Below are 14,276 nucleotides of genomic sequence, written 5' to 3'. Positions count from 1 at the left end.
CACCTTCATTAAGCGGAGGGTCCTGCGCCTTCCCATCTTTTCAGATGAGTACGGTGAATCAGCATTTCAAAAGCCCACTTCAGACACAGCATCCTCTAGTGGTCAGTTGTTGTACCTGCTTTTAACATGGGAAGTCTTGAAGGAAGGGGTTACAGTATATGAATTAAGCCTTGCATGTTTGGTAGTCTGCCCATATATGCGTATTGAAGTCAACTAAATCAAAGCTGTCATTTGTCAACAGAAAAACTGGATAATGCTTAACATTGCTGATTATGAAGCCACAACTAATTAGAATGTTGTTAGTTAAAAGAGGAAATATTCAAGCTCATAGACAGCCCATGCTCATGTTCAAGGTCATACTCATACTCTTTACCGTTCTGGTCAAAGCTTTTATTTGTAATCAGTTATCAGTTATATTCAACATTGAAATAAATTCAGGTCATTCATTTCAGATTGGACAAATTAACCCTTAATGGCATTAATCCCAAAGCAAAGAAGTAATTCCATCTATTACACAAACGGCAAGTCTGTTTCAATGAATGAAGTATATATATATATACACACATCAGTACACAAATAATTGATTGTTTCTAGGGGACTATATGTGAGCAAAAATAATAAAATGATTGATCCAAATAAGGCAATGACTGAAATAGAGGACATTTCACCTTGTTCTGGTATAATTTACATAATTGCACTTCAGAAGAAACAAATCATGCAATTTAAATACATTATCTTTTCATTAGAAACTTCATAAACAAATTTGCCATGCTGTGGCTTTGAGTTCTTCCCAGGCGGATCCAAAAACAACACACTTTATATATTACAGATTAGTGGTTCATCAACATAAATGGAACAAGATCACCCCTAAAGAAGCTGGTTTAGAATGAAACGCATGCTTTACATTTCAATTTATTTATTCAACCCATTTGTTCTATCCCACCCTGGGCTGGTTCCTCTAAGAGGTAAACAAGCTGGTAAAAGTTTTTAGGCACATTTTTATTCATAACAAAGTTGAAAATGTAATCAGACAAACTGCAATTAGCTATGATTTATGCAATGTAGTATCTGAGCAACTCAGATGTGCGGTCATCCCTTGTAAGCTTCACAAAAGCTTTTGTGTACTTAAATGTTTATTAACAGCCTGAAGTCTACACACATAGAATGCGAAAGACAACTTGACATAAGTGACATACAATCTTTACAATAGCAAACCATTTGATTGAACCTGTTACTCCATTTCTGTTTGTTGACATTAAAAAGGAAGACAACATTTTTAAGAAGATAAAAGCTAACCAGGACTACACAGGAGAAGATACTGACAACTGAACAGAAAGGCTTCATTATTTTTTATAATACAGAATTGACAGAAGTCCATAGCTAGTCCGGCAAATGCTTTGCCTATGTCACCCATGTTCTTACCCAACACAGGCACACATTAAACCACACAAACAAGCCTCAGAAAAGTGCCAAATGCCAAGACAAGCTTAAGAGAAATTAAGAAAGTGCACACAGAAGCCACAACCAAACAAAACATTAAAGACCAAACTGCTAACTTCACCCCCGGCGTTTCACCCTGAAGTGCACATTATGGATTACATTGTCTTCCATGTTCCTTGAATATAAAAATAAGCCAAAAGAAAGACTGTATACTTGTATGGGCTTTTTGGGAGAGGGTGAACGTGAACATGAATATTTAAAAAAAGAAAAATGCCAAAAGGGGAGAGGTATGAGTGATCGGTTGGAGAGAAGCTGACTAGCGTATCCCACAATTTGTACAGTCCACAAAAAGGAGCACTCCTTTACCCAAGTATAATTTAAAAAATAGATCAATTCCTACCAGCATGGTGCACAATGAGTTGAAGTTTGAGATGAAGAGTCGCTGCAAGAGTAATAGCCGTGCCCTTGCGACCTGCATTATTGGAGTGGAAATAAACTTCATAGGAAAAAAAATGTTGAAAATTTTCATCGGTGCCTATCCTGTCTGCAGCCCCTCTGGTGTTAGTTGCCGCTCTGGAAAGCCCCCTGAGCGGCGGAGGTGGCTGCCGCGGCAGTGGCCGACTGGAAGGACTTGTTGGTGAACACGCCCTGGGAGAACTCCTGCTGGGCCTTCTGGAAGCTGGCTCCTGTGCGGCGGTAATTGCCGTGCACCTGTATGGTTTTGAACATTTAAACATTTGAACATTTAGAGCCTGCTAGCCTGCATTGGTGTCCATTTTTTAAAACATTATCGATTGTTAAGGTTTACGTAAAATACGTCTGTCTGCTGTGTAGTTTGTACCCCGACCACTACGCGGGTTCAGCTTTGTTGTAACTACTCTGAACAGCACCACAGAGACATCAAATCGGGCCTACCGTTTTGCAGAAGACTAACATTGAGGTATTATGTTCTGACCTGAATGCTTGAATAATTTTTATTGGTCCTTTTTTTGCTTTTTCCTATCTATCGTACCGGCCAAAAATCTTGCCAAAACACAGTGCATGTCAAGTGCAAGTAAAATGTATTGATTTTCTTTCCAACCCTTTAGACGAGAATGAGTGGACTGTATCGATTCAACCAGACGCGTAGAAAAACTCACCATCTTGAGGAGGACAACAGACAGAACAGCACAGACGGTGAAGAAGGTGGCCACCACCATCATAATGGCCCCGACCGCAGGGTTTTGGCCGATGCCGGAGAAGGCGTTAATCCAGCCGCTGAGGACGAAGGGGCAGTTGTAGATGTGGTCAAAAACAAGCTTACAATCGTGAGGCAATACTATAGTAACTACACAACTATCCCTAAGTATATTTACCCCAAGGTACAGCTATAGCTTTGAGTATGTACACTACAAAAAGTGCCTTTTCTATGTCCGGCGGATAGATCTATTCGATACATCATGGGAGCCAAAGTGCGGCTGTTAGTTAGACAGACAGGCAAGCTTGATTTAATAAGCAACAAGGGAAGCATGCTTGGTGAACAACAGAAGGTAAATATTTACAGCTTGAGTTGCAGGTGCTGTAAAAGGTATTATTTTCATAAAATAGGATGAGTTTTCAAATTTGTTCTACCAAAGTTTACATAAGGAAAACAATGGTAGCTGCAGCCCTTGCCTAAATTAGCCTTTTGAACCGAACACAAGACAACCCTGTTTATGAGACGAGCCCCCTTTTTTGGAAAAATAGCTGGATCAAATTACGTTTTTATATAAAATATTTGAATGACTGTTTTTGGCTAGTTGTGAGTGACAGGGGCTCACTTTAGTCAAAAGGGAAACAGTCTTTTTACAGATATTTGGCGCCATCTGTTGTTTTGAATCTAGGTTGACATTCAAAAGTCTAGAGCCCAAACATAAGATGACACCACATATTTCTAGGATCAATATGGTAAATAAGGCCTTATGATGGCCGCTTTATTGCATTACTGGCATTTGGATTGAATATGTCGCAATAAGTATTTTTGAAAATAATTAATTGACGACTACTAGAGGAAGGGAATTTTAGCAAAGTCAGTAGACGATGGAAGCAGAGACTTACAAAGAAGTTACCAGGACAAAGAGACAGACAGCAGGCTAGAGGCTGCAGGATGGAAGTTCTCTGTCAGAAGAGATACCAAGAGGCAGTGGAGGGAGAGCAGAGACGAGAGCAGCTTAAAAGGCCAGCCAACGTGCATAAACAACAATATTTCAAAATACACATTTTGGCCTTTACCATCTGACGCCAGATAGACAAAAAGTGCCTTGTTCAAAGGTTTGGTAGCACATCTATTTGTTATTATCAGAAGCCATGACTCTCAGTATTTGATTGGAAAATGTATGTTGCAAAAGCATGTTTGGTATATTTTTAAGGTAGATATTGATGGGTGGGACTAACATTCTGTTTTTTAGAGCAGTCCAAAACACAGTCGAGATTGGACTCACCTATTGCCCCAACCGGGGATGCCGACTGCTTGGATGATGAATATCACCACTTGGAGGAAAAATATCATGAAGAAGAAGAAGAAGCTGAAGGAGCTGTCGGATCTGAAAATAACAAACATTATTGTTATTATCTACATGGAAACCAACTGTTAAATAAGGGTTAGGGGGCTTCTCTGGAGTGATGGCAAACGTCAACGCTGCTGGGATTGGACACTCACTTGAAGGCCTTGTACACTGGTCGGTACCAGCAGAGGAAGGAGCAGGGTGCAAAGAGGATCAGCCAGAGGATGGAGAGGCCAAAGCTTGTACCAGCAGACAGTTGCGTGGTGAAGAGAGCCAGGCAGGCGAGAAGGTTGAGGAAGAGGGTGACACAGTTGACTGTGGGAGAAGGGAGGGGGTGGGATTGTGGATGGGAAAACAAGAGAGTTGTTGACGTCAATTATAATGATGATGAAATAATGCCACTGCTAAAGACCAATGCCAATAGGATCTTCGTCTAGATTACTATAAGCAAAACATACACGCGAAACACATTTCCCAGGTTCAGGTGCATGTATTTTATTCAATTTATAGTATGGTATGGAGTCAGTGGGCTTTTGAAATCACTTTCCGAGCAGATGCGAATACCCACAACAGAGTATTGATGATCACACGTTAAGTTGTGATCTTTTACATTTGTACCTGTAAACAGCCCTGGCAAAGGGGTGTTTCTAAGGTAATTGTGTAAAGGGATTTATTCGACCCTTGACTTTTCATGGTCATATAGTTCATGTGTCATGTGGTTTACAGTCCTCTTCGTTACCCACATCAATCTTTCTGTCTCCATACCACCAAATATCCTGTTGAAATACCCCCTGACTATTACACAATCAACCCTGATCCCGAAACGGTAAGCATGCAGTTGATGCCTGAAATAATGTAGTCTCCATTCAACTATATAACTAAACCCTATGGCTTAAGTAGAATCTTAGTCTGTACTAAGACTAACACTATTTTTCATGAGATTGAGGAATTGAGGGGATGTGAAACGTGAAGAAACTTGTTTTTTCACATTCAGCGGTCTTCCCATCACACTTTAGATTTTTGCAAAAGTCTGATTTGTGGGAGTACATGGTGGCTAAATAAAAGATTTCAAACAGGAGATGGAATATCTACACTGACCTACAGGCAAACATGGGTTGGGTGGTGATCGTCGATGGAGTAATGTCACATTAACATTGTCAATGCATTTAACTGAGTGGATACTAATACACAAACCGAATTCCAATAAGCCTTGCGCTGATGATGGTATTCAGTCAACAATAGGCTACAGAAGGCCCTCCCATTGCCATCTCTTTGTACTCACACATCCACAGGTAGTAGATCATCTTGCAGACCCTGCGGTGCTCCTCTGGGATGTCCTCCGAGAAGTCCTGGTAGAAGCAAGGTTTGATGGGAAAGCTTCGCGGGAGAGGAGGCCAGTTGTTCTCCTTGCCTGTTTATACAGAGAAAACTGGGTTATAGAGAACCTACTAATCTAACCTGATAGACTCAACAGTCACCTTTCATTACATTTTCTCTGTTTCTCGTTGTATGCAGAGGGACTTCATTGACGAAGCAGGGTTAAAAGCCAGCACTAGTAGCAACCTCTTGTGGCGGTGGTTTATTAGACATCTAACTGACTTAAGTTAAAAGCTGGTGACATCCATGAAGTGCAGGAATAAGTGCAGAAGAAATTAAAATGTGTAAAACGGTACAAAGACTAAAAAGAAATACTGAAAAAGAAGATGCTTAACAAGTATAAAAGTGAGGCCTGAATGGCACTGAATATGAATTGTGGAATTATTTTGTTTTGTGTCATAACTTTGCATGTAATATGTATAAAATATAAAGGAATTAATAATAGCAATAATAATTCCAATAACTATCAATAATATAAATAATAATATAAGATCCTGAGGGACCAACGAAAAATGAATAAATAATACATAACGTAAAAAAGGTGGGTGCAATAAGCCAAGGCTTCAGCCTACACCTCTTCGATCAATACTTTTGGAAAGAAATGTCTATGTAGAAATCAAGATGACAACTTTGTTTTTTTGTGTCTTTTACTTATGTATGTAATGTTGTGCATCTATGTGTGATCGAAATAAACTAAACTAAACAGTAGAATATTTTTTGTGAAGATGTAATATACCCAAACCAGTTAATTCAATGTTTTATACAGATATTAATAAGTATAGGCGCATGTCATTACCTGCGGTGGAAGTTAGTCTAATCATAACCATTACTGCCCTTTACGCCGGTGTGTTACAAAGAGGCAACTTGACTTGAATACATCTTCAAGTCATACATCAAGCGGAACTTTGTTTCTGCTTAAACCCAAGCACAGTGTATCACTGTGATGCAACTCTTTCTATTACTAGGGTCGGCCTGCGCTTTTAATAGTGACCTGTTGGGCCCCTGCTCTGCAGCTCCTGCTCCCTGCGGTCCAGTTCAGCAGCTTTTCTCTCCAACTCCTCTTGCTGCCTCAGCAGGTTGGTCTGGGCTACAGCCACCGTCGCCTGCAAGGTTGAGGGAGGGGGGGGGTCACCACAGAGTGAGTGGCTGGGTTACTGACCGTCTAGCATACAGCTAGCTAGAAGTATTCGAGACTCCTTGTACTGTAAGGAATACGGAAAAAGGATAGACAAAACAGGGAAAACTATACCGTATAAGCTTGCTTGAGGCAATTGGTAAAAAATACAAATAATAGGATAATAATTAGACAGGATAATCGTCTTATGTTGAAAAAGGGGTTGGAGTTTAAAGCAATATTCATGACAAGGCAAAAATGTACAGTTCACTTAAAAACAAGTAAAAGCATATTAAAGGAAAAACTGCTACACGTGTACAATTTCCAAACAATACTGTTACCGTGGCACCTAAAATACAAACCACCAAAAACACCACTAAGTCGCTTGACACTTCTTGTGCTTCAAATCAATGTAATGATTGGTGGAGTTTGATGGATGGGAGCTGGGAGCAGGGTCACAAGGCTCACCTGAGGGCTGGGCTCTGTGGAAGGCTGCAGCACTGCAGGCTGGTACGGAGAGGTGGAGGCTGGGGTGGTAGCAGACGTACCTTCCTAGGAATAAAAAGGAACCAATAGTCATATTGAGAACCACTGTGATAAAATACACCGTGCAGATGGTTCAATGGTGAAAAAATATCTCATGTCCAGTTCCGAAGCAATGCCACAGTGCAGTTTACATAAGGCATTTCAGATAACCTACTGTGGGATGAGCAGGGAAGGGGTTGAACTGGTCCACAGACTCCATGGTCGAGTTGGTAACCTGGGTGACCGATGGATCCTGCAACACAATACCATAGCACTCGATTAGAAAGTATTAATTCAAAGATTTTGCCAGATGGGACAAACACTTGTCCCATCTGAAGCTCAATAGGCAACAACTGCACTCACAACTTCCTGTATAAGAGGAGTGGCTGGGCACACCAGTCATTCACATTTTTAAGCTGAGTAACGCCATGCTTTTAGGATACATTAGTGAGTTAAATTGAAACCAACCAACTATTGACCTCCAGCACATCTCTGAATAGGAAGACATATTCAAGACTGCACCACTTATTTTAAAACAATCCATACAAGTACAATATAACGCTATGGCAAGAAGACATAATGTTGACACAATAAAAAAAAAAGGATATAACAGAAGTAATTGAGGCTATGGAGGTAAATAATGACATATTCTAGTATCATCTCAAACTAAATGGTCCTTTTTGCATCATTTAAAATGGATGTTATTTTGTATTTGACCCCATTTTTTCGTTATGAATTTGTATTAGGGTTATATTGGACATTTAACTCAATACCATTACCTACCCCTCACATGACACAGAAAAGTTTAGGTTTAAGTCTGTGACCAATTCATGAGAAAGTATAGGAATGTAAATGTCCGATAAAGCACTGTATTTAGCCAGCTTTAATATGAGGAGGGGGAACGTGAAACACTAAATCTGACTTAAGACTAGAGATCATAGAAAAGGGCTTTTGAGCAGGAAGGAGTTATATTTTTGGGGCGGATCAAACTTGTGAATAAGCAGAGTTGTATCGCATTATTTTCTGATAGGGAACAACACATCTGCATTGGATTCCCATGGATGCAATCACATCCCAATATTTCACTCAAATTACAAAAAAACTTGTTTTTTTTTGTCATTTGTCTGGTTGCTTCAACACCTTGAAAGTTGTCAGTCTTGCAATGGATAATAATGACAATGACAATTCACATGTTGGTTCCATGAGAAGTGACTTAAATAATCTCCAACTATAAATAGCATGAATAGTCAGATAACTAGAAACTGTTTGCATAAACCAAATCCTGACCAAAAGGTTTTCTTTCTGTCCGTTTCTGTGCATGTGTGTCATTTGTTATCATCTAGATGTGACTGGTGTAGCTCTAACTATTGTATTAAATTGAAAAGCTTTGCATTAGACAGATGAGGAGCGGTTTTTTTTTTTTTGGGGGGGGGGGGGGGGGGGTGGTTGTATTCAAACGAATGGCTCATTGGAGTGCACATGCGTTGTCACAGCACACTGCCTTTTTCTTTAATCACCAAGGACTGGATGGCAGAGTTACAGTTGACTAGCACTGCAGTAGTCTAGATTAGGTATTTCAGATCCAGTTAAGTGTTTATTTAGCAAGATTCCCACCCTGTTGACAAACAGTGGACAGCTTCCTGTATGATTGGTATGATTGGAACATTAGAACAACGGAAGGTGTAAACAATACAACCATGCCATATTGATATTAAGACAATACTTGTTTTGAGAGAAGCTCCGCCATTTGGGACATGGCTTTGTAGTTGACACTCAAATGGAATAGTTAACGCCACACAATCAATGTGGGAAGCTTGTAACTTCCTGCAAATGAATACGCCCGCCCTAGAAACATTTCGGAGCCCACCAAGTGGCTGAACGTTTGTCAATCATGCCACGTCTAGCCAAATGTGAAAGGTACACACGTAGAAACCTCCCCGTGTTGCGCCCATACAGTTTATCGTTCCACCCAACATGTTTCCTGACGTGCGACGTTGAAACAATTCATAAATCACAAACATCTTGAATGTTACTTAAAGAAAACTGTAAGAAGAATGGACTTACCTGGAACGGGTTGTCGTTTGCTGGATCTGCGAATGGGTTGCTGTCAAAGCCTGACATTTTGAAGTGTTTAGGCTGTATTTACAGTTTGTAAAAAAGGAATAAACAAAATACTAGTGCTGAAATCGTCTCCCCTTCACTTCCTCGAACGGAGTTGGTAGCGCATGCGCATTCAGTCACGAGTAATCTGCAGTAGTAGTGTCACAGGGCACGTCCCCTTGCGTCACATACAAGAACATCAAGGAAACATTACTTCCCTCCAAACATAGTACAAATAAATACAAATATATGGCAGAATATTCAGAGTTGTATTTCTAATTGTCTGCATATCATTTTTTGCTGAAAAACACATGACGGATGTTGGGAAAACGGGGACAAGCAAGCGCGACTCAAAGGTCTGCTCGTATGACTTTCTCTTATGCAGTTTGCCTGTATCCTTCTTTGATCAATTGTGCAAAAGTGCAATTCGTAGAAAGTTAAATTAAATATTTACATAAAAAAACACCGAAAGGGTCGAAACCACCCTTTCTAAAAAATAACACTTTAAAAATGAACGTCTGCATCTTCGTCGATCAACAGCACTTCATCGTAAAAAACACATATAGTTTATTGATTATGCAACACGAGTTATTTGTAGATAGAACATTTATTCAAACCCGTGAAGCCCAATAGAAGCGAGGATCATGACGTCATTAATCCGCTGACAGCAAACGTTGTTGAGGACAGCCATGGAGGAAGTAAGAGGTAAACGTTTCTCTGATATATTATTCACAATCAATACATCCCTCGCGGTACCTTTACAATTATTTGTTATGCGTTTAGGATTTGGTAGCTAAAAATAGCATCCTTTTGGCATGCTTAATGGAACGCGGGCGTATCCGAAAGAGCAGTTATATATGTGATGGCAGTTTAGTGCGATGCTAGAACCGCAGCTTGTTTATCTTTCAAAGACACTTTACTGCTGAAATCTGACTTTTGCTTTGATGTCACTTGACCTTGGAATGTTTTGTCGTATTGTGGCTGCAGAAAACAGAATATTTTTGCAGCCCGATGTGAATGTCCAATGTCTCATTTGTTGCTTTCCAGTTTTTACATTAACATGTGCTGTTCGAAACTATGCCTGGGGGAAGGCGGGACTGGATAGTGAAGTGGCTAAACTGGTACTTGGTGGAGACCCGCTAGCTGTCATTGAAGAGGACAAACCGTATGCAGAGGTGAGATGGAAGTCAATCTTACAGCTTTAGTTTAGTGTGGGGCTTGAGACATGAGCTGCCAGTTTGACTTTTATTTAATTTTATCTCAAACGTTGAGCAAGGTGTTACACTGCGCTACAATGGAGTTGTTCATTGGTCAACATAAAAAAGGAAAATGATTGTTTTGAGCACAAATTAGACAATTTCTTTCCACAAAAAGAGTCTTGATCTATAGTTTTCAGTTTGTATTCTTTGCTGTAGGCTAACTTGTACGTCCCAGTCATCTAGTGATAAACATAAATGTGCCATAATGTGTTTTCTTTATTCCTCACTTTGTTCCTTTACCTTTCTTATTATGATTCACTGGAAATGCATGCTTGGAAAAAAATAAACTGACTGGAAGACTGGAAGTTTTCTTGATTCATTTTTAACGTAATCTGTGATCTGTCCTCTAGCTGTGGATGGGGGCCCACCCTAAAGCCGATGCTAAGATCAAAGACAACCGTACAGGCGAGACCACCCTGGGCCAGTGGATTGCTCAGTTCCCAGGCTGCCTGGGATCCAAAGTCAAAGACACCTTCCAAGGCCAGCTGCCCTTCCTCTTTAAAGTGCTGTCGGTCAACACAGCCTTATCTATTCAAGCCCATCCCAACAGGGTAAACACAAACACATAAACACACACTAAATTGGAACGTGTGTCATTTAAGTAGACACACACACTATATGGTGTTGCATTGAAGATTTTGTGACTGATGGTCTCATGCTACTAAACAATCAGCCATAAAACATGTACAATTTGCAATACATTAATTGTGTGAGTGGTCACTAGTTTCTGTCCTCTGTGCATCTTTGTATCGTTCTCTTGGCAACCCGGGCAGGAGTTGGCTGCGCGTCTTCATGCTCAGTTTCCAGAGCACTACCCCGATGACAACCACAAGCCGGAGATGGCCATTGCTCTCACTCACTTCCAGGGCCTTTGTGGCTTCAGACCAGTGGAGGAGATCCTTGGCTTTCTCAAATGTGAGGCTGACCTATGGGTTTTAGATATTGACCATGGACCCCCTCATTGTTTGATAGTGTGTAATAAGAAGTTATTTGCTGTTAAAATAAGTAAATGTGGATGGCAGCTGTCCCAGAGTTCAATGCAGTAGTGGGCGACGAGGCAGCAGAAGAGCTGCGGTGCGTTACGGGAGGTGCAGTACACACAAGGCAGGCTCTGAAGAAATGCTTCACCAGAATGATGAACTGTGATCTACAAGTGTTTGTAGATCAACTCAACATGCTAATGAAGAGAGTCACAGGAGAAGGTAAGGACACAATGATTTTGTCTCTCCATGTGGAACTTTGTGGTTTTGGAAATGTTTGCCAACTTTTTCAGAGTTGGAGCTTTTTTGGAACGTTTTTTGTGAAATTGTTTAATACAACTTCCTTTGTTTACTTCCCAATCTGCCTGTTTGGGCTGACTGATATTTTATCTTTCCATTTTCAGCTGCAGCAGGGAAAGACACTTCTGAGTGTAATGGAGCTCTGCTGCTACGGCTCCACTCCCAGTACCCAGGAGATATCGGTTGCTTCTCAATCTACTTTCTCAACTATGTGGTCCTGGAGCCCAGCCAGGCCATGTTCCTGGGGGCCAACGAACCCCATGCATACCTGTACGGAGGTCAGTGGTGTCTCCTGGACTAATGGTCGATCTTATTTCTTTCATTATTATTATCATTAGTTAATCTGTCAGGGACATTGCAGCGCACATTATTAGATACACAATTATCACAGTCATCACAGTGACTGGCTGAAAGTTGTTTTGCGCCCCTCTGCCACGCAGTTGCCACCCACAGCTCCCCTTGTGGCCACTCTCCTTGTATTTGTTTTTGTAACTAAAGGACAAAGTACGGCGGGAGCTTGATTATTTGCGCATTTAAAAGTCAGTTCAAGAAAAAAAAAACTTACTGAAGCTGTCAACTCTTTCAACAGATTGTATTTCTGTACAATTAAACAGTGTTGCCACATTGTTGGTTTCTTCCATTATTTTCAGTGCCTGTTTGTATAATGATATGATGGGTTTGACTGTTGTCCGGGAGGCTTGGCCCCAAACATTTACACAATAGGATAAGTGAGAGAAAATCATAGCATGAAAAAGCTGTAAAGCTGCCTTAACAGGTATGTGATGCCTTATCATTCTGAAACAGTTCAAGTTTGTCCGGACAGTCTTGCCGGTTTTGTTAATGTGTCTATTGAATTTGAGTTGGGAGTCCAGTCATCCTCATCCCTCAGCAGTATCCAGTATAATGAATTATGGACTATTCTTATTTTATCCATATGATTTTGCACATATTCTATGTATGTATATATTTTATTTTATTTTTACTTCCTTCAGTGCTCTTCATTGAACCCATTTAATATATCTGATTGTGTAACCCTTTTCATAGCAGCTGGGTCAACTTGACTTTAAGATATGTGAACAATACAGAGCCAATATGTCTCTCTCTCCTGCCCTCTCCCTAGACTGTATTGAGTGCATGGCCTGCTCGGATAACACTGTGCGCGCTGGATTGACTCCAAAGTACATCGACGTGAATACTCTGTGCGACATGTTGAACTACACCCCGGCTCCAGCGAGCTCCAAGTTATTTCCACCTGTCCAGGATTCCTCCGACCCCTTCGTGTCCATCTATGATCCCCCTGTGCCAGACTTCACTGTCATGAGGATACAGGTAATGAATTGCTCCTTGTGGAAGTCATCGCGACTCAGGGAAGCCATGGCACCTTTGCAGAGTTGCTTATCTGAAAAATGTATCATCTATACTGTATATATTACGATATCACAAATTGACTTCCAAGTGACCAAAGTGCTATATTGCTATTGCCGTTATCCCTTATTTGCCAATCTATTTTCTTACAACATATTCTTGTTTCATATATTTTTCTCCCCTCCACCTCAGGTGCCAGCCTCAGTAAAACAATACACAGTGGCTGCTTTGGACAGTGCAGGAATCCTATTGGTTGTCGAAGGTGACGCAATAGCCACGTCTGCAGCTGCCCTCTCTGACATCACACTGAGGCGGGGTACAGTCCTCTTCATCTCAGCCAACGAGGCTGTCTCCCTTCTTGTTACTGCCCAATTGGGAATGACCATGTTCCGAGCCTGTTGCCTGCTGTAGTTGCTAGATTGTGTTACCTTTTATCTATTGAGGAATGTCAGATTTTAATATATCAAATATTACTTCCAAACAAACAAATGTTTATTTGGGTTAATTATGGATTGATTTTGATTTTATTTATTAACTGGCATATGGCCAAAGTTTTGAGCCACTAACCTTCTTGTCTATAGCTACAGCGGCAAACTTCTATTTATTCTGCCAATAATGGTAGTAGATATGCAATTAAAGGAATACTTTTCCTGCATTTTTTTAAGTTGTGATTATATTTATACCACATACTGAAGGATTCTAATCCAGTTACATCTGCTTAAGATAAAAACCTACCCTGGTGTGTTCCAATCCTATCCAAGAAACCAAATAAAATGTATTAAAGTTCTAATAAATGAAAAGTTAATATTCGTGGTCAAGAATATATGGTGTTCGTGATTGATTTCTAATGGTCTAGTTGTCCAAGGCCAGAACATTGAGAAGGTGGAGGCATATAAATATCAAGGAGCCACCATTAACCACAAACTAAACCTCCTAACCAACACTGAAACAATCTTCTCAAAATCAACACACCTTCTTCCTTAGAAAAGATTGGACCTGGAGTTTGCGCTATTTCATAATGTCCATAACAATTTTTCCACCTGGTTCTGTCCTATGCGAATCATCCATCAAACCCTTAAGATTGTAGAAATAACCATTCTACATGCCACCTAGCTGAATGCCACACTTCACCTAGGAGACTTTTACTGGGCACCTCCAAACAAACTACACAGGGTGGTGTGGTTGAAAATCCAGGTTATTGAAAGTTTTTCATATAATGAATGATACATGTTGCCATGGAGGAGATCTCTCCATGAGAGTGTGGAGATGGCTGGTGTAAGATGGTGGGTGCAGT

General features: G+C 40.5%; 2 protein-coding genes across 3 annotated transcripts; one reads left to right on the top strand and one right to left on the bottom strand.

Annotated features, from left to right (window-relative positions):
• Positions 1-358: 358 nt before the first annotated feature.
• scamp2 (secretory carrier membrane protein 2) lies at positions 359-9,193 on the bottom strand. The gene is made up of 9 exons (XM_079743851.1): positions 9,043-9,193; positions 7,154-7,231; positions 6,922-7,005; positions 6,331-6,442; positions 5,245-5,373; positions 4,118-4,277; positions 3,900-4,001; positions 2,580-2,697; positions 359-2,151 (listed from the first exon to the last, which is right to left on the bottom strand). Exons 1-9 carry the CDS (start codon positions 9,097-9,099, stop codon positions 2,002-2,004), a joined length of 990 nt encoding a protein of 329 aa, XP_079599977.1. The 5' UTR covers positions 9,100-9,193; the 3' UTR covers positions 359-2,001.
• A 115-nt stretch (positions 9,194-9,308) lies between these two features.
• On the top strand, positions 9,309-13,805 carry mpi (mannose phosphate isomerase). 2 transcript variants are annotated; one of them, XM_079742611.1, is made up of 8 exons: positions 9,309-9,783; positions 10,126-10,253; positions 10,688-10,888; positions 11,111-11,252; positions 11,360-11,539; positions 11,722-11,895; positions 12,738-12,946; positions 13,175-13,805. In XM_079742611.1, the coding sequence occupies exons 1-8, from the start codon at positions 9,768-9,770 to the stop codon at positions 13,391-13,393; spliced, it is 1,269 nt and encodes a 422-aa protein (XP_079598737.1). In that variant the 5' UTR covers positions 9,309-9,767; the 3' UTR covers positions 13,394-13,805. The 2 variants fall into 2 exon arrangements, with proteins under 2 accessions (XP_079598737.1, XP_079598738.1); XM_079742612.1 differs by having other exon boundaries at positions 9,321-9,434.
• The last annotated feature ends 471 nt before the right edge of the window (positions 13,806-14,276 follow it).

This window comes from Pollachius pollachius (assembly GCF_949987615.1).
Source record: "Pollachius pollachius genome assembly, chromosome: 9".
NCBI lineage: Eukaryota > Metazoa > Chordata > Actinopteri > Gadiformes > Gadidae > Pollachius > Pollachius pollachius.
The sequence above is the reverse complement of the archived record's forward strand: the minus strand, read 5'-3'. Positions and strand labels throughout refer to the sequence as shown.